The 21,034-nt window shown below is 36.8% G+C and overlaps 1 protein-coding gene across 2 annotated transcripts in view; it reads right to left on the bottom strand.

The window, feature by feature from the left end:
- The window catches only part of LOC130926911 (neuronal membrane glycoprotein M6-b), a 73,031-nt gene that overhangs the window by 2,933 nt on the left and 49,064 nt on the right, over positions 1-21,034 (bottom strand). Inside the window, exons 2-7 of one of the 2 annotated variants that reach the window (XM_057852233.1) lie at positions 10,844-11,030; positions 10,083-10,239; positions 8,814-8,982; positions 8,673-8,746; positions 6,290-6,355; positions 82-3,314 (exon numbers count right to left, since the gene is read on the bottom strand). In XM_057852233.1, coding sequence (XP_057708216.1) covers positions 3,234-3,314; positions 6,290-6,355; positions 8,673-8,746; positions 8,814-8,982; positions 10,083-10,239; positions 10,844-11,030 — 734 coding nt within the window. In that variant the 3' untranslated portion in view covers positions 82-3,233. Of the gene's footprint in view, positions 1-81; positions 3,315-6,289; positions 6,356-8,672; positions 8,747-8,813; positions 8,983-10,082; positions 10,240-10,843; positions 11,031-21,034 lie in introns of those variants that run through there. The other variant, XM_057852231.1, reaches the window with a different exon arrangement.

Here is a 21,034-nt window from a genome sequence, read left to right on the forward strand (position 1 = left end):
AGTTACCAACTACGCTACGTCACGCAAAAAAACGACTTGAACTCATTGGCTGCCATTGATGGCGATAAGACGTTTCATCTATTTGAACCGTGATCGAACATTTATCGTTGTCAATGGCAGGCAACGCGTTAAAAGGAAAGACAGACTCTTCGTAATGTCAAACCACTCACAATTTTACGATATTTTTGGTGATCGTATTCATTTGCCACTTTAAACCAAAATGGCTGACTTAATATTTATTTTACATTGGTCAGCATTTTTTCGTGCATCCAACCATAGACTTCACCTTTGGGGGCCGACCCAGGCAGAGCATTTGGCTTTCACTGTGATAAAATCAAACGCACGCTGTGTTCAAACGCCAGATTTAGGTGGGAAAAGGGTGAAAGTTTTACTGCATAGAAGCAGGCAGGAGTGTCTCGAGTGATTTGGTCAAGGATTCGAGGTAATTATTATATAAAGTAGCCCCATGCATGCACTTTGAAATGTTGTAAAAAAAAAATGCATGGGAAAAAATTAGCGTAACTTTAGCTCGAAATATTATCCTAAAATGAATGATAACTGCCCGTTTTTTGCTTTTAACCAAGAATGTAGACTGTTGTATGTTCATATCTATAGAAATTCAGGGATGTACACATTTATTTACAAGAATTTTAAACTTAAAAAGCTCTTTGTTTTGTGATGGCCGCCACTTTGGATTTAAATAACAGCACAATTTTAGCCCAAAATATTTACGTAAAATTAATGATAAGTGTTTTTTTTTTTGTTTTGTTTTGTTTTTTTGTTGCTTTTAACCAAAAACTAGACTTGTATGTTCATATCTATAGAAATTGCAGGATGTACACATTTATTTGCAAGAATTTTCAACTTAAAAAGCTCTTTGTTTTGTGATTGCCGCCATGTTGGATTACACAATACCTGAGATATTTACGTAAAATAAACAATAACTGCCCGTTTTTTGCTATTAACCAAAAATCTAGACTGACCAAACTGTTTAAGGTTCATATCTTTAGAAATTCTGCGATTTTAGCATTTATTTATAAGAATTTTCAACTTGAAAACCTCTGTGTTGTGAGGGCCACCATGTTGGATGTTGTATCTCTACACAATAGCGGAATTCAACCTAAATAAGTTGTGACTGTATATAGAAAAATGCAAATTTTGCTTTTGGTGAGTAAAATTATTCTGTATGCTTTCCTGAAGTATTAAGTTTCTGATGTGAAAATCAAGTTATTAGATGTTGAAAGCTTAAGCACTAAAATACGCTTGCAATAAATTATAATAATAAACTTAAGAATTTTATAGCCATTTTAAGTTTTGTTATACCTGTATTAAAAATGATAATAATAATTTTATTTTCGAACGACTTTGAATTTTTTTATGTCGCTGCTCATAGAGACTCATATATGCCTAAGGGGGATGCCTGTTTTGGTCTTAGGTCGCTAGCGGCTTTGGTTTTGAAAATATTTGAATTATACGTTTTTGAAAATAGACCCCCTGTCCCATCAACTGATAGTGAAGTCTATGATTAAACCATGATGAACATATCCTACTCGCTTCTGTACTAATCTGGTACAGTCGGATGTTTTTATTAATGTTTTTGTAATTTTCAAGTAATCCGATAAAAAATTTATTAACGACAAAGTATATCGAGTCATATCTCAATGGAAGCTTTTGAAGAGCGCATTTCAGATTTGTAATTATTTTCTCAGAATAATTTATAAATTTATAAATAATTCATAATTTATAAGCACAATTACCTTACTTTTTATTATGCAAGTAAAGTTGTGAGTGGTTTGACGTCACAAGAGTCTCTCATTGTAAGTTGGCGCTTCATGTTAATTATTAAAACACTAAAGAAATGACACCTTAAAAGCATGTGGGTGAGTAGAAAAAGAAAGCCAGGGGTTGCAAGCTTTTGGAGGTTAGTGCAAAAAGTGCGCAAGTTAAAAATTGTATCGTTCCAAAACCTTTTCATCAGCACTTGTAAAGAAATAAACAAGGTAAGATTTTTCTTTTTTTTTGTTTTTTTAAACAAAGACTGTTTATTTTATATAGAATGTAAAGGCTACAGTTTTCGAAGAAAACAGTAATTAAATATACGGAAAATATAAGTGACGATGAACAGACTTGCATGCAGGCTCAAATGTTAAGATAAAAAATGGCTCTTTAATGGCACTTGGAGAGGAAATGGAAGACAAAAATATAGCTGAGGCAAAACCAGCATTTGCTCTGATGTAGAAAAAAAAAGACGTCATCTATTTACTCAAAATAAGGAGTTTTAGGGCCACGCTGAAACAAAACAAAAAAATACGATGAAAATTAAGTTGGAATGTTCTATTTATTTACATTTTTTTTTTTTTTTTTTTTCCAGGAAAAAGAATCTTAAGTAACGGTTTTCTGGGGAAAATGTAAAGAAATAAAATGATGTAACAAGAATCAAGTCATGTTTATAATAAAGAAGATGTAAAAAAAAAAATGTAAAAAAAATATAGGAATAAACTTATAAAGAAAACTAAATTATGAAGCTAAAACTGGAATAATAAGAGAAATATATTCATCAATTAAAAAACTTGTATAGGGAAAACGTAATCATATGACAAATGTTTACAAAAATAAAGAGCTGATTTCATGGGTAAAAATTAGACAAAAGTTGTAATATGTCAATGTTTTGGCACATTTTCACATTCAGTTGTTATAATTAAGGTTTGTATTAATGTAAGGCCTTACTTGTTGTAACAGCAACAACAAAAAATAAAACTTTTCCTCTCTTACGATATGCCTTTTTCTCATGATAAAACTATATTCTCACAAAATCTGGTCTTTCCTTTCAGTGTGGCCCTAATAGGAAAAAACTACTTTAAATCAGCTATGTACCTTTTCATAGTGTAGTCAATGTAAAATATACAAGTGGTCACATGACAAATAAAGGACAACTTTAAACCCCCACATCAAATCTCTAATCTATGCATTCAAGCAGAGTGAATACTGACAACTAAATACTGTCTTCTCTTTGTGGATATGAATTAAAGAATATAAATAACACTGTTGTGGTCTTCTACAAGAGAATGGGCCAAACTAGTCATCTACTCCATTCTTATGGACAAGTGTCATTAGGTGTCCTGGCTAAAGAAAGCGCACAGTCCGCTATTTACACTAGATTTCCTGTCTATTGTTTTTAGTTGATTTGCGCTGCGGCACGCTGTTAAAAACAACAACAACATCAAAAAACGAGGTTAAAACTTAGTGCAGCAGTCTTCTCGACTCTTAAACTTCAAAACGGCAAAGTTATAAGTGGTAGCCATCATGTAGATCAGCTGGTGGAAGAGAACAAGAGAAGGTGATGAGAGAACATGCCCCGCACTCGGAATGTTTAGTTCATAAAATTCAACTCGCAAAAGAATAAATGGATCAGACACAAGCCTATTTTTTTGGACGTGAAATACACCTTTTTGGACAAATCAATATGTTCTATTGAGTATGTTCTCTTAAGAATTTAGTAGGATTACGTACAAAATGTAGTGCTAGTCATTCTCAAACAGAGGCGACTGCTCTAAGACTGCAAAGGAAGCTCAGCTTTCCATAAATCTGTGAAACGAAATGAATCATTGGCTAAAGGCTGGGTTTGTTCCGCCCATCGGACGCTGTGCGTCTCTGGAGGTCTATAGGCAGTGGGCGGGGCTTGGCTGGCCTGGTCGCTCTGATTTTCTGCATGATGATCGGATGATCTGTCTGAGGCTGAATCCCTTTTTGATTTACAACGAAATGAGCGAATCAGTGATCTTGTTTAAAATCCGTAGGAAGAATTTTTCAATTTTTATTCTGTTGTTCTGAGTTGAACCGGAGACTTTCCTTAACATCCTAGCGACATTTTCTTAGTTAATAACGACTAGAGAAAAATCGAGCTTATTTTTGTATTTATTTTTTTCTGTTGTAGCTGCTTGTGTTTGTAGTAGAGGTCGACCGATATATGGACGTTTTTCCAACATCAGCCATCGGCTGATTAACAAAAGAAAATAAGCCAATAAAATGGGATTTTGATCAGGCATCGATGCGGGCAACTGTGCCCTCCGCTGACTGACGGAAGGACCCTGCAGCAGCTTGAAGGCAGGCTGCAACAGGAAGCTTCAGGTTGCCAGCTTGTTAAATATTGTAAGATTTTTTTTTTTTATCTTGCATGAGAGACTATGCAATGTTGCTTTAGCTTTTTAAGGTGTTTACTGAGTGATCCATACACTCTAAATGTAACTCGTAGCGTTAACGTATCATTTGCGTTAGCATTAGCTTTAGCATGACGAGCATCCTCTTAACTCACTCTCACATGTTCACATGTCGTCATGACGTCCTGTTTGGTTTAATTACCGTATTGGGCCGAATATAAGACGGCCCTAATTATAAGACGACCCCCTCTTTTTCAAGACTCAAGTTTGAAAAAAAGACTTTTTGAACACCAAATTAATTTTTATATAGAAAATAATTACAGTACATCCGAAACAAATGATTATAACAATATATTTGAGAGAAAAAGCATGTTATTTTGCCTCATTCAAATCTTAATATCTGAACATTTAAATATGTAAACTGAACTGCAATCGCATTCGTAAATGAATGGCTTCTGGTTTTTGAAATGTAAATAAACTAATCTATTGTGATAAAACAACAAAATTGCAATAACTGCATTAACCATCACATTGAAGTCTAACGGTAACTGTAGTCTTGAAACAAATCTGAATAAGGAAAAATATTGCAATAAAATAATGCAAACTGGTTAAACTAAAAAGCGAGTTCTGTCATGACAGAACACTGCTTCAATGATATCTGGCGCCATCTAGCGTCGTGAATGGGTATAATGTCTGGACCGTGAATATAAGACAACCCCCTCTTTTTCAGTGTTATTTCACCGTCTTATATTCGGGCCAATACGGTATTTGAAATTAATGTACCGTTCATGCTGAGTGTGTATAAACATAAAAAGATGTGCTGCGTTTGTTGTTTGGTAGCACGAAACTGAATTAGTCCTTTAAGCCTCAGGTCATAATTGTACATTTGAAGCTGCTGAAGCATTGTTTTTTTTTTTTTTTTTTTTTTTTTTTTAAAACTGCCTTTCATAATATACATGCTGTATAAAAAAAAGTATTATCAGCTTACAAAATCGGCTTGGGATATCGGCAATCGGCTGAAATTTTTTTCAGATATCGGTTTTGGCATCGGCATTTAAAAATTCCATGTTGGTCGACATCTAGTTTGTAGACTGATTTCTGTCACTCCAGTTTCTTTCCATACCCGCTGAGCCCCTCCACTGACATGAAGCACTCACAGGCAAACACACTTTGAGCTTCCCCTCCTTGAAATACCAGCATCCCCCACTGTTCTCAAAGTGCGGTTCCATTTAGTAAATTGAAGAATCAGTTTAAATTTTTTTTTTTTTTTGGGTTACATTTTGTTTAATCTTTAACATTTGAGTTCAGTACATTTTAATTGAATCCAAGTACTCTTTTCTAGACTTTTACACCATATTAAAGTGTAGTGTTAATGTTGAAATTGCATTTTATAGAGTTATAATGATAAACCTAACGTTAAATTCCCCTTTGAGGCTTTTTTAGTGATTGGGTCTATTTGTTTGATTTTTATGATTTCCAAAATCACCCCACAGGGATAATTTACGTTTTTCGGAATATGAATGGATAATTCAGATTCATGAATAAATTTCACTGCTGTATTTCAGTCGTGTTTAGTAGTGAAACATAAAGATATCATATTTTAGTGTGGCCACCTGCAGCTTATCCACTACAGTATGTGTATTATTTTCTTCAATTCTATTCATGGTTATGATAGTGGCACTTGGAAAGAAAAACAGCTGTAAAGTGTAATGGAATTCATCATATTTTTCTTTTCCTTATAGATTATAATGGAATCAAATAATTCTTTTGTGATGTTAACAGCTGATGCTGTAAAAGTTTTATTAAATTTTTAGGAAATGTTCTAAGTTATGGTTTTGACATTCTTTGGGTCACAAATGTAAACAAAAGAAGTTTAACTATTGATTTGATTGAAATGTACAAAAAAAAAAAAAAACTTTCCATACTTAGAAAATATTTTTTTTCCTATTTCGGGTAAAATTCCTGTTTGAAATCATATTTTCATGCAACTTGTATTCTCCAATTTCAGACTGATTGTATTATCATTCATGCTACTTTTGCACGCTTTTCTACTAAATTCTCATGAGAACACGGTTGATGGATATCTAAAATGGAATGAAGAGGAACCATTGTGTAAATTGCGACTGTCTTACCAGAGCGATCACAGTGGCTCCGGCTCCGGCACAGGCCACAATGTACAAATGATATGACAGGTAGAACTGGAAGAAAAAAAAGAAACCAAAAAAGTTTAATAACACGCTTACCACAACAATAAGCTTGTTGTTAACTCATTCACTGCCAAAAAGTTAAAAGGGACGACAGACCCTTTTCTCTGTGATGTAGGGTTGGACCTTAGGGGGGTGCTGGGGGTGCAGCGGCTCCCGGGCCCAGGTCTCTAGGGAGCCCTGTTTACGGTCGTAAAAGGGGCGTGGTTGGGCGAGGGGAGGGTCAAACAGAATAGTACGATGATGCGCGAAGCTGGAATACAGGTAGTCCCCGGGTTACGACGCACCCAACGTGATTTCGACTTTACGATGCCGGAGAAGAAAGGCGTTGCGCACACACGAGATAAAGCGCATTTGCTCTCATGGAGAAGTCACGCAGCCGAGTGAGAGAGACATGGAAAAGATTACACCTGCAAGCCTGCGCGCACAATTGTTGCTTGTGAAGCATCCACAGAGGCAACACCTGTATATAACACTTTTTGTACTGTTTATTGTCCGTTTTCAATTGTGGTCAAATACTTGGGGCGAGTTTATGTGATTGTTTTTGATTACGTGCAGACGCTAACTGTTGCATGCTCATCGTTTGTGTGGATTATTGCTGCTGTATCAGCAGCGAATCATAAATGTAAATTTGAATTGCTGTTATTGAAGATGAAACTGATTTAATTTCATGTTTATTTTAGTTTTTTTCTGCAAGTGTTGATGTCATGAGTAGCTGAATAAAGTCAGCACACCGCACGCACGTCTAACAACGCCATTTCGGAGCTTCGCTCGCAGTCGAGCTAGGAATTAGCTTGTTTTTATTAGCTCCTACGTCTTGGCGAGGACAGTACAATGACATATAATACATGTTTTTGGATAGTTATTTTGAGATTTTGGGGGTGTTTAGGAGTACTTAATGGGTTAATTCCGATTTACAATGAAACGTCGCCAGCGTAGGAACGGAACTCGTTCGTAACCCAGGGAACTATCTGTAAAGTGTTTAAGTGTTAAAATATCTCTATTACATCCCCACCCTCCTTGCTCGACTGGTTGTTGCCTGCAAAAAAATTTAGACTAGCACCGCCCCCGCCTCACATATCGGACAATCATCTTGAATCATCGCTAAATAGTGGAAGGGCCCGTGAATAATCAACTCCTTGGATCCCCCACCCAATGCATGTTCACCTGGAGGGCCCGTTTATTCTTATCGCACCCGGGCCCCGTTCGCATTTGTCCCGCCACTGCTGCGACATGTGGGTTTCATCATGTTTTCTGATGTTTTTGGCAATCAAACCCAAATTGCTGCCTTTATGTTTGTTTTACAGTTTTTGGCACTATTCCATCTAAATCGAAGTCTGCTGGAAAATTATGCTTTTCATAATGCTTTTGTAATTTTATGTACTGTAATCCGCTAAAAAATAATCAATTAACCACAAAGTCCATTGAATCATATATGAAATGAAAGCGTTTGACCAGCACTTTCTAGATTTGGAATCATTTCATCGCAACAATGTAATAAAGTATGTTGACAAAACATTTCAATGGCAGTGGATCATGATAATTGGTCTCCAGTGGTGGAATGTAACAAAGTGATGGTATTTTGTTACCGTACTTGAATACATTTTTGTGTATCTGTACTTTACTTGAGCACAAATATGAAGTGGTACTTTTTACTTGACTTAACTACATTTTGAAGTGCGTATCTGTACTTTTTACATCATTACTTTACAAATTGTCACCTGCGTTACACGTTACTAGTTTTTTTTGTCATTGTGGATTCACAGTTTCGTTTTCATGCCTTCGCAGCAATCAATAAGCAGCAATCAATAAGCCCCGTGCAACTTTACCCTAATTGAGCACTAGAGGTAGTAATACTACTACAAGCAAGATTAGACATGTGAACAAGATGATTCCCAATAACAAACAAAAATGAAAGTAGCGCGCCTTCAGATGGGTGCTGAACACTCTTGTACAGTAGGTGGCGGTATGCTGCTGATAGTTGCTTGCAATCCGCTAAAGCTAAGTTTGGAGTTTTTGAGCTTGTTAAGCTTTTGTTCACAGAGCAGTTAATTTTATTGCTTGTTTTTTCCATTCTGATGTTTTAAATATGACTGAGCAGTGAATGAATTTTCTGGTTCTTTCTTTGAATTTTGACTCAGATCTCCATATGTAAAAATAGATAGATAGATAGATAGATAGATAGATAGATAGATAGATAGATAGATAGATAGATAGATACTTGTACTTAAGTATTTTTTTGCACCTCTAGCTGTACTTTTACTTAAGTTTAAAAAAAAGTGAGTACTTCATCCACCACTGTTGCTCTCACCTCGCTGGTGTTGCAGATGTCACCTAGCGTGGATCCACACGCCTTTCCTGGTGTTGCACTCCACGGGATGATTCCTGAAAGTACAAATTTTTGATTGACAATGGAAACGGAGTCCCGTCGCGCATGCATGCGTTGTCGTACCGTATTGGCGGACGTCCACACAGATGGAGTCGATGTCTGTGAGATTGGACACGGCCGACTTCAAGGTGGCACAGGTGGACCACATGTTGTAGAAGAGAAAGACGGGCACCGCTGAGAAGCCAAAGACGCCCAGCCAGGCCACTCCCAGGATGTAGGTCAGGAACACAAACTGAGGGCACACACGCAACATCAGGAATCTGTACAGCTCATCCTTTTATGATTCATTATGATTCTTTTGATTCAGTTATTCACAATAGTCTTTGTTTTTATATTTATTTTGTCTTATTGTACAGCACAATATTTTAACAGAGTGTTTTCTAAGTGCACTGTAATAAAGGGAGAAATTTGTTTTTTTTTTTCCTACAAAATGTGTATTGTAGGAAAAAAATGGGTCCCCTTTAAATGAGGCATTGATCATAATAATTATAACAATAATAAATAAAATAAAAAACTGTACTACTAATAATAATTACCAGTGTTACTATAATAATAATCAATAATCATAAGAATAACATTCGTATGTCACAATGAAAACATTCATTCATTCAACTTCTATAATAAAAACAATAATATTTTATCATTACGATTATTATCAATATTAGAAGGAGAAAAATATTGTTTTATTAGTACTAGTATTAATATGTATTAAAGTATTTATCATTTTGGCAGTGCTAGAACCAGAAACAACATTATTATAATGTTTAATATACCTGTAATTAGTTTTAGTACTAGCTGTTATTATTATCATTATTACTGTCATTACTACTAATACTCATACTACCAACATTAATAATGATAATAATAAAAACTGTGAATTTAATCTGTAAAAAGATTTTACAGATTATCTTTTTTTTTTAATTGGGAAAATAGTAGTTTTACAATTTCATAAAATACTAGTTTTCTTATTGAAGTGAATTTAAAAAAAAATTTTTTTTTAATGTCTTCATGTATTCATATTACACTAATAGATAAATATAGCTACGTAAATATTTTGATTATTGAATTGAATATTTATTGAAAAAAAAATGCTAAGGAATAAATATATATACATCTATAAATCCTAATTAATGGCAGATTATTTTCAATTTAGTCTCATACAAAATCAGGTTTGCTCTGGATATGATCTCAGTCTTTGTGTACTGTTGGATTTTGCTCCATTTTATTTCCTCAAATCTATAACTAGTAAAGATTTTAAAAAACTATGAGGAGCATTTGACCGATCTTCCAACTATCCGCCGCGACATGCTGACAAGCCTTTTCCAAATGTACCATTCCACTGATGCATCGTCCGCAGATAGTGGTCTTGAACTCGCTGTGCAGCTCCTTGACGGCGCTAGTGGTATAGAAACCCTCCGCCAGCAGGATGATTCCATACAGGAAGAAGAAAGAGGCGATGCCGTAGATGACGTACTGCATCAACTGGACTCTGAAAACAACACAAAAGTACTGCTCACTCTCCACGCTGACGATTCGTCTCTGGAGGAGACGGATGAATTTTTCCAGTCAACAAAGGCCTCTAAATCCAAACATGCTCAGCGCCTGTCATTCCTCTTTTATTACCAAAGCTAATAGACTCTTTGTAACCACGTCCATATTTGGACTACTCTGCTCCAACATTTAGAAAATACTAAAAATAGCCGGAATGAAGTCATTCAAGAAGTTGCTTTTCATACATTTGGACTCTTGTGATTCCATCGGAATAAAATTACATCACGCTCTGTGGACTTAAATAGCGACACACACTTGTAAATCAATTCATTAAACAATCAAGAGTTGAGCAAGATACATGTAGACTATGTAGATTAAGATTTGTCATCTTAATTTGTCATCATTTCGGGGAAATGTGCACTTTAAGGAAAGAATTCGGGAAAGCCCGATTTTGGTTCCAGCATGAAGTAACTGTTTTAAAGAAAATTAGAAAATCGGAAACATCAATTTGTCATCATTCAGTCTCATTGAGTCTCAGCAAGAGACATCAAATTAGATCGGAGGTCTAACACCGGCAATGGCAGCAAAGTTCTTCCACTTACACATCAGTGAGCATGGCGTGATCACTGGCAACCTTGGAGAAGTGGGTTTCCAGGATGCCGACGGTGCCGGTGAGCGCCACGTGACCGCAACCGCAGAAGAGGGCCACACCGGAAAAGCACAAGATGGTCGCCACCAGTGATGCGTATGGCACGCCGCCTAAACATTTGATGCAGCACTCGAAGCAACCTGGAAGCAACACACAAACAAAGTGGAGCAGTCAGTGAAAAGTACCTCTTATATTTTAAACAGTGGTCAGCGTGTGTACAGTAGTACGAGTCAACGTAAACATTAGACTACAGCGTAAACTCAATATGATTTCATGAGCAAAAAAAGAACCACAGCTGTACATTATAAAGATCAAATATCAAGTTGAAAATACAAGACATAAGATAAGAATAAAAATCACATGCACAACTTCTGGATGCCAGTGTTGTTTTCATCAACAATGACGAGTTAAAAACTTGTCTTGGGAAACTAAAACATAACGAGACGAATGCCAGTTTTCGTCTGACGAGACGAGATGAAAATTGGCCATAGTCTCCGTCATAACTTCAGAATGTTCTTATCGTATGTGTAGTTAGCACGCATTGTAACAGTGTTTGGTCATTTCACTCATGTAATGTGCTGCAAGCCCCACACACGCCTACTAACAAAAGTACTGTCCAGTCCCCAGACTTGCCTTTTGTGAAGCATGTCGGGTGCTGCTTGGTAAATTTTGTTTTCTTATCTTGGCTAGATATGTCATGTTGCTTTAGGCTTTAAAGGTCTGTGCTGAGTGATCATCACAGACTAAATGTAACTGGTAGCGTTAGCATAGTTTTGGCATTTAGCAAACCTGTTTGTTTTTTTTTTTAATTAACAACAAATACAAAAACAAATATACAAACGAGGGGTGAATGATACACACAATAAGTAAATTAATAGGAAAAACACACACAAAAAAAAAGGATCAGGGTTATTTTCAACATAAGCTGTATTCTCATTTGTGCGTTTTCTTTATTTCCATGACTATTTACATTGCAAATTCTCACTGAAGGTAATAAAACTATGAATGGACACGTGTGGAATTATGTACTCAGCGAAAAAAAATAAAAAATAATAACTAAAAACGTGTAATATTCTAGTATCTTTAAAGTAGCCACCCTTTGCTCTTTTTTTGCGCACTCTTGCCATTCTCTTGATGAGCTTCAAGAGGGAGTCACCTAAAATGTTTTTTGACTTCAAAGGTATGCCTTTTCAATGTTGATTAGAGGAATTTATTGCTTTACAATTGGGGTTGGGACCTTCATTTGTGTTGCATTGAATGAGGTGTGTCCAAACTTTTGGCCTGTACTGTATATATTGAAAAAGTTTTTTATTGTTGTTCAAAACATGGTCACCGCCAGACACCTTGCTTGCCACCAGGTCACGTTGGATAAGGCACTATTGGAACGGAAAAGTTAACTGGAGGTGTTAACATGGCGCAAAAACGAATTAGCGATTTTTTCTTAACAAAAACAACGAAATTTTCTGAAATTCATTTCGAGGTTGAAAATGAAGATGATTATGATAGTTCATATGAGGGCCCAGCGAGAAAAAGTTCATTGCAGATTAACTGTGGAAAACAAAATGTTTGCATTGTAGTCCCTATTAATGTTTGTTGTTGCAGTTGAGCTGCCTCCATGCAGAGCGCTGTTGGATATTGGTGTGCAATTTATTTGAGTGTTGTGAAAAGTGGGTGTTAAACCAAGGCTGATTGGACCTTTTAGTTTTCAAATATGTTTGTGTATGTCATTGCCAGTGTTGTTAATAATGGCGTTAGAGTATAACGGCGTTACTAACGGCGTTATTTTTGTCAGTAGTGAGTAATCTAATTAATTATTTTTCCCATCTTTGCTACGCCGTTACTGTTACAGAGGACGTAAAGGCGTGCATTACTATGCGTTACTACGTTGGTTGAATGATGCAAGAAATGTCTGAGAGACACAGAGAGAGCAGAGTGGGAAAGGGGAGGAGGAGCAGGGGGTTGTGACGCCTTTGCAAACACGATGCTAGGTGGCTCGGAGCGTTAGCCTAGTGTTCGTGTTCTCGCTAGCATTGGCATTTAACGTAGCGAGCGTCCTCTTAAACGCTCGGGAAACTTTTTACATACAGTTCGTGGCGTTCAGGTGGGTACAATTAATTGAAAATAATGCACTGTTTTCCTGTTCAATATGCATCACCAAGTGGACGATGTCCTTGTAGATGCTATTATATAATATATATTTTTTTGTTTTTTATTACCAAAAATAGTCACTTGCCCTAATCTTTTCTTGAATGACATATCCATAAACCGTGTGTGATTTTTTAAAAAATTAAAACAGCTAGAGCATAGATAGAAGAGGGAAGAGATTCAAGCCTCACCTGGGTATTGAAAAATTTCGCTATATATATTAGAGGTGTGACGATACACACACGTCATGGTTCAGTACAACAGGAAAAAGGCTTTTTTTTCTCACAGCATTTGAAAGTTAAAATTCGTATACCATTACACTCTCATATAGGTGAAATTTTTTAAAAATGTAAAAAGGGTGACCTATGTTTTTTTGGAATGAAAAAGACAGTTCAATTCAATCAGGTACTATAAATATGATGTGATGAAAGACGTTATAGAATGGATCATGTAATAAAGTGTAGAACATGAAAAGTAACGTCAGTTTCTTTGCCGGGTAACTAATTACTCTGACGTTGAATTAGCTGAGTTACTAACTCAATTACTTTATAGGAGGAGTAATTTGAAGCTCTAACTAATTACTTTTTTAAAGATTAACACTACTGGTCGTTGCGCCTTCTAGCTGCGGGGATTTCCATTTTAATACATGGACACTTTTATTTCCAATACAAAAACACCAACACACACTGTAGGTGGAATAGAACGCTGTTTTTGTAGTAGCGTAGTATTAGTACGTCAACTATCCAGCATGCGTGTAAAATGCCACTGTGCACGCGTTGTATGAAGAAATTGCGCGACCATGACAAATCTAGACCGAAACGGTTGTTTTTGAAATAATAATAAAATAAGATTCTCGGCACCCACTGCTGTGAGTGACTTCCAGCGCCCCTGCCAACAACCCGCACCTCTCTCACTCTGTCGTCAGTCACAGGGTGCAATCAGGGACAGCATGCAAAACACAACTGCTACATTAGAACCCGATTTGTTACATTATTATTATAATCATCATTATTCCGATTTGTATACCTAATTTATTTGTTTTGCTATGTGTAATTGCTATTTGTAATTGTACTAGCAGTAGTTATTAAGGATAGCATAGGTTTTTGGGCGGTGGAACGAATTAATCAAATAATAATGTATCCTTGGAAAATCCCGCTCGACATACGATCATTTTGACTTACAACCAGGTGCTGTAACGAACTAAATTCGTATTTAGAGGTACCACTGTATCACCGTTTCGATATTTTGTCACACTACTTGCACTACACTACAGTATGAACAAAACTCAAAACAATTAAAAGATCCTTAACTCATTCACTGCCATTGATGGGGATTTGGCCTGCACAATATATCGCTTGAACATTGCCATCGCAATATGCTCATGTGCAACAGTCCTATCGCAGGACGTGCCATGTTTTTTGTTTTGTTTTGTTTGTTTGTTTGTTCGTTTGTTTTTACAAAACGTAAACTTTTGTTTTGCTTTATAAAAGCAGCAAGTGTGCAGACACATGGCCCCCTGGATTCCTTTGATATTCATCAATCTTCATAATTCACAGATGAATCCCCTTAGCCTGGACCACATTGTATTACATGAATAAATGAGGTCATAATGAGTCAACCAAGTCTTCCCAAACAAAGCTATTAAAGTCAATTGGTGAAAATTCTTCTAGTTTTAATATTGCAATATCGCAATACTTCGCAAACCCCCAATAAGTTGCAAAGTAAGTTTTGTTCCAATATCGTTCAGCCCTAATGGCTGTAGACATCCAATCTGTTTGAACTGGAAGGTCTCCCGGTTCTCGGTTCAAATAGATTGGACGTCTATCGCCGTCAATGGCAGCCAATGAGTTAACGGCCTTGCAGCAGCCGGTCTGCCTCCCTCTGGGGTGGTCGCATGAAACCACAATCGCATGCGAAGCAAGCGACCGCGGTGTTTTCCATCTCCTGCACGCGCGTGACAGGATGTTGTTGTGCTAAAAGATGACATCACTTTCATGTCAACATTTGCGTCTTCTGGCCACAACTACAGACTTTCAGCATGTTTTGCTTCCTCTTCCGATTAATCTCAGATTGTATTCTCACTTTTTTTCCTCTTTGATGGCTGGAAGCTAACAATAAAGCCGATATACAACCACTGGCTCTTTAAGTCGACCGCTCATGTGAACTGTTTGTGTAGTTCGGGGTGATAGTCAAACATTTGTTCCAAGCTTGGAGTCAGAGGCGTCGCGGAGGTCTGAAGAGATGTGGGACAAAGTGTTCCGGGCTTTTCTGTTTTACTGGAGCAAACTATCTGACAGGAAATACTAGCAGGGGTAAACATTTGATTCCTTTCGTCAAGGTAGAGGAGGGGTTTTTTTTGGGGGGGGGGGGGGGTGTCAGCCAATCACAGGGCATGTTTTAAGAACATTAAAATGTGGCATAAGTCATCACCTATTAGGGTTGTCAAAAGTATCGAAGTGTCAACACTGAAATGTTGAATATTTGATTGCAAAATATTGATACTCAGTCATTTGTTTTTGCATTACAACAGGTCACCATAAATTTGGGAGGATATAGTATTTTTGCATTTTCCCTATTAACTCATTAACCAAGTTCCTTCGCCTCTCCCATTCAAAATGAATTGGACATCTAGCGCTGTCAATGGCACTGAAAGATGATCATTCACAGCCAATCCTCCCAGGTTAAATGAATTCTAATGTTGTCAATGGCAGGCAATGAGTTTCTTTTGGGTCACTTTCCTGTTAATTTTAGGAAACACTTACGGCACATTTTGGGGCATTCTGGTGTCAGTTTCTGTACATTTAGGAAAATTTCCTGTTGATTTGAGGGCATTTCCAGAAAACTTGTTGTTGATTTCCATATCACTTTCTGTTGATTTCCATGTCACCTCTGACAAATTTTGTAACAATTCAAAGAAAGTGTTTTTGTTTTCGTCAAAATACATGACCACCAATGGAGAAACTGAAAAAGTCACCATTTAATTCAGTTTTAATCTTAGTTTTTGTCTATGTTGTATCATAGACTTCATAATGTATTGACAGGACACGGGGCCGATTCATAGGGGGCCTATCTCCGTCAAAGCTGACCGAGTGGAAACACAGACAAAGAGCTTTTTCCGTTGAAAATTCTTGTGAATAAATGCTTAAATTCCTGAATTCTTTATAAATATGGATGTAAAACAGTCTCAATTCTTGGTTAAAAGCAAAACAACGGTGCAGGTAGCATTTATTTTACATAGATATTGTGAACCATGAGCTAGTCAGTAAGTTAATTAGCAGACGCCATATGTAAAACAAAGAGCTTTTTCCATTGAAAATTCGTGTGAATAAATGCTTAAATCCCTGAATTCTTTATAGATATGGACATAAAACAGTCTCGATTCTTGGTTAAAAGCAAAAAAAAAAAACGTGCAGGTTGCATTCATTTTATGTAAATATTGTGAACTATGAGGCTAGTCAGTAAGGGAATTAGCGGCCGCCATATGTAAAACAAACAGGTTTTTTTCGTTGAAAATTCTTGTGAATAAATGCTTAAATCCCTGAATTCTTTGTAGATATGGACGTAAAACAGTCTCAATTCTTGGCTAAAAGCAAAATAACCGTCCAGTTAGCAGTTATTTTACGTAAATATTGCGAAGTATAATGCCAATGCTGTAGTGGCTAATTTCTCCCATTGATTTTTTTTCCCACAACACTTCAAAATGCATGCATGGTACAAAAAATATAATAATTACCTTAAATCCTTGAACAAATCACTCCTGAGACAATCCTTCCTATTTGTATGCATTACAGCTTTCGTACTTTTTCAACCTAAATCCGGTGTTGGATCACTGCATGTGTTGATTAACTGCGACCGACTGCGAATAACTGAAGCGGACTGTAGGACAGCCCCCTACTTGAAGGTGTTGCGCAGTGGCTGACGGATGTGACCCGTCATAACAATTATGAAGTCTATGGTTGTATCAAAAAATGGTATCGAGTTTCGAGTAACATTTTAGTATCGTGACAACGGCATCACCTATACATATGGCATCTTCTGTTTCATCTGCAAAGAATAAATACAGACAAATTGCATTCTGATGCAGTTTCATGGGATGTTGCCAAGACATTACCTTGGCTACATTTCCTCATCACACTTTGCATGGTTCTGATGGACACATCTAGAAGAAAAAAGGTGCTCGGACTCCAAACAGGATATTAAGGCCAGCTGCAAAGTGATTAGAGTCCTTTTGAAAGAGGAAGTGCAGCATCAGTTGGGATGACGCAGGGCTTACTATGCAGTATATGGGCTGTGACCCATCCAACACTCAAAATCAAAGTGGCATGGGAAGTAGACATCAAGAACTATGGGCATTGTATTAATTTTCAGCCTTCATATGGTTGGTATTTACTGGAAAATTACAAAGGGAAACAACCACATACTAGGAAAACTAAAGAATTTCTTAAAATTAAAATCAGTGACCAGGTTTCCATGCAGCTGATAACCCTTTCACAATCAGGTTTTTGGCAGTAATCCGGTTATTCAAGGCCATCAAAGTATGTTGAAAAAACAAAATTGCTAATATTCTGCTTTAAAATGAATGGATGCAGGGTTAACCCCCCAAAATTCGCTAAGTCTGGGCAAGGTACCAAATTTTTGGTTTAAAAATAATAATATTAAAATTAAAAATCTTTTACAGGGATGTTGAATCATGTTGGCATTTATCAGGTCTATCCAAGAACAATAACACTACTTCCACTTTTTATATTCAATCAAATTACCGTATTTTTCGAACTATAAGTCACAGTTTTTTTTCATAGTTTGGCTGGGGGTGCGACTTATACTCAGGAGCGACGTATGTGTGAAATTATTAACACATTGTGATATCATTTCACATGTTATTTTGGTGTTTTGGAGTGACACTGATGGTTTGATAAACTTGTTAGCATGTTCTTTATGCTATAGTTATCTGAATAACTCTTAACAGCTATGGCCACGTTCGCGTTCTGCCTTTGGCAATGTGTGTTCAATTGTATTATTGACTTTTTTATATTGAAATGCATGCATTTAGTTTGTGGCGCTTTCACACCCACGTGGGGGCGCACTCGCACTCGTTTACGTGAAGATCGCTCACACGCTAGAAGAAGACTGACAGCTACATAGCTCTGAGTGAGTGGGCGAGTTAGCGAGAGAGAAACACGGCTGCGAACCTACGTTCATTGTTTATGCTTGTAAAATATCTCTACAGCAGCAACGCTTGTGTGTATCAACTTTTCTGTTGTTGTTGTGTGTTGTCCACCCGCGATCGGACACTTAGAGCCAGTTGTGTGGTTGTTTGAACGATGTACTAATGCTAGCGAATGCATGCTAACCGTTTGTGTCATTGCTGTAATAGCACCTAATTATCATTTATTTACGTTAATGCGAACCTGTTTGGTATCGAGGACGAAATTGATTCAGCAAATTATACGGACGTCCAGCTTAGTCATTTGGGAGTTTAGCTCGCTGTATAGCCAGGACCGAGCCATAGGGTCCTGGTGAGGACAGTATATTCACATTTTGTTGTTTATGCACTGTACACTTATTCAGCATGTTGTTCTCTATTGTATTTTTATATTAAATTGCCTTTCAAGAAGAAATATCTGTTCTATGTGTTGGATTCTATCAAGTAAATTACTCCCAAAAATGCGACTTATACTCCAGGGCGACTTATATATATATATATATATATATATATATATATATATAGACTTATACACAGGTGCAATTTGTAGTCCGAAAAATACAGTAAATAGATTTTTTGTGTTTTTTTTTTTTTTTTTTTTTTTTAATGGATAGTATACCTTCACTTGTTCGCTTATTTACACACACACGCACTCCGAGTTTCCCTCAAAAACTTGCAAAGCCCTGTTGTAGAGAAGATTACTAGGTAGAAGAGTCAAAATGCGTGTCGTTTTGAACATACTGTAAGTGAACATATGTGTGTTACAGCTTTACAAATTGTCAAAAGTGAAGGAAGTAAAAAGCTTCAAAAATTGTTGGATGTCTGTAAAGCTGAACAACTTCTCATTTAGTGAGGACAGAACATATCATATACAGTGCTGCTCAAAAGTTTGTGAACCCCCTCAACATTTTGGAATTTTCTATTATTTCAACCTGATTTCCTAATCAATCAATTCAGTAGTTTTTTTTTTGTTTTTTTAACAGTTGTGTTGTCGAGACTAAATTAAAAAGAGTTTTCATCAACTGATGTAGGTGCAAAATTGAACTGTTTGGTCACAACCAAAACCGCCATGTCTGGCGAAAAGTCAACACTGCATACCACCAAAAGAACCTTCTCCCAACAGTGAAGCATGGAGGTGGGAATGTCAAGATCTGGGCTTGCTTTTCATCCCCAGGACCTGGACAACTCCACATAGTTCAGGGAATCATGAATTCTGAGGAATATTGTCAAATCCTAGAACATAACCTGACGCCATCTGTTTTGAAGTTAAAGCTTGGCAGAAGGTGGATCATGCAACATGATAATGATCCAAAGCATTCCAGCAATACAACCAAGGAATGGCTGAAAAAGAAGAAGATTCGTGTTCTGGACTGGCCCAGTCAAAGTCCTGACCTAAATCCCATTGAAATGCTGTGGCGGGACCTGAAGCGAGCAGTTCATGCCAGACGCCCATCAAACCTCTCTCAACTGACTGCGTTCTGCAAGGAAGAATGGGCAAAAATCCCCCAAAGTAGATGTGAGAGGCTGATTAGTCACTACAGAAACCGTTTGGTTGAGGTAATCTCTGCAAAAGGAGGCGCAATATCCTATTAACTGAAGGGGTTCACATACTTTTGCACACATGATATCTGAGTTTTTCTTAAATCAACCACTTTTGTTAAATAAAGAATGACAATATAACTATTTCTTTTGTTTCAGTCCATTATTTGGAATGTCAGTATTGTGGATTTGGGTATAACTTAACATTTAATAAGGTTATTTTAGTTTTTTTTACAAAAAATCTGACCATCGCTGTGGGGTTCACAAACTTTCGAGCAGCACTGTAAATAAAGTAAAAATAAAAAGATACTGTGAGGTACAATAAGGTACTGTTTATGCGACAAAAAAAACAAAAAAAACAAACTGAAAACACTGGAGGCAAAATGGCCGACGAGACTCCGGCATCGTAAAGTAGAAATTGCCTTAATCGAGTATGTCGTAACTCAGGTACTACCTGTATAGTTGGTGGTACTTTTACCATACTATGTGAATCACTGGTTTAGTGAAAAACTTAAAGATTAGGTCTTTGATTGACAGTATGAAGTGCCAGGATAGTGAGATTTAGCGAAACGTTTGCAAGGTTGGCCGGAATTGACACAAATGGGGTCATCAGTTTTTTTGGGCGTGATAATGTTGAAATGGGTAGTTCTGGATGTAAACAAAAAACAAACAAAAAAATATCATGTTGACCATAACCTGAATATAGGTTCCATGTAAACATGGCTAGTGTTATTAATAGCAGCAACAATATTAATTCATTTGTATAATTACAGATTGACTGGTCACGAAATTAGGTACCATTTTTAACTCATTCCTTCCATTAACAGTGGTAGACATCCAATCCATTAGGACTTGGAGGGCTGGCAGCACTATTCTCTGCCGCTCTCTCCCAGTTGAAATATATTGAACGTATATCGTTGTCAATGTCACGAAACAAGATTAAAAAATAATTCTGTGATCGTTTTTTTATGACACAAAGGCAGCAGACCACCATGTGTTTTAAACATCAGCCGAGCTAGACGTACACCTCGCAAAGAGGCGCCCTACAATTGTGTCTCCTCTCAAGATTAAACATCTGAGAGAACACACATTTACAAGCCGTCCTACACAAATACTGTTCTTTGCCCAAGAGTCAAATCTATACAGCAGATGGCTTATGCAGCTGCGTGGATTTGACAAGTATACAATTTAATAATATATAAACCTACTGTACTGGTGGAAAAAATGTACGAAACTGCACAAAATGGCCCCCATAAG

This window comes from Corythoichthys intestinalis, chromosome 12 (assembly GCF_030265065.1).
Source record: "Corythoichthys intestinalis isolate RoL2023-P3 chromosome 12, ASM3026506v1, whole genome shotgun sequence".
Taxonomy (NCBI): domain Eukaryota; kingdom Metazoa; phylum Chordata; class Actinopteri; order Syngnathiformes; family Syngnathidae; genus Corythoichthys; species Corythoichthys intestinalis.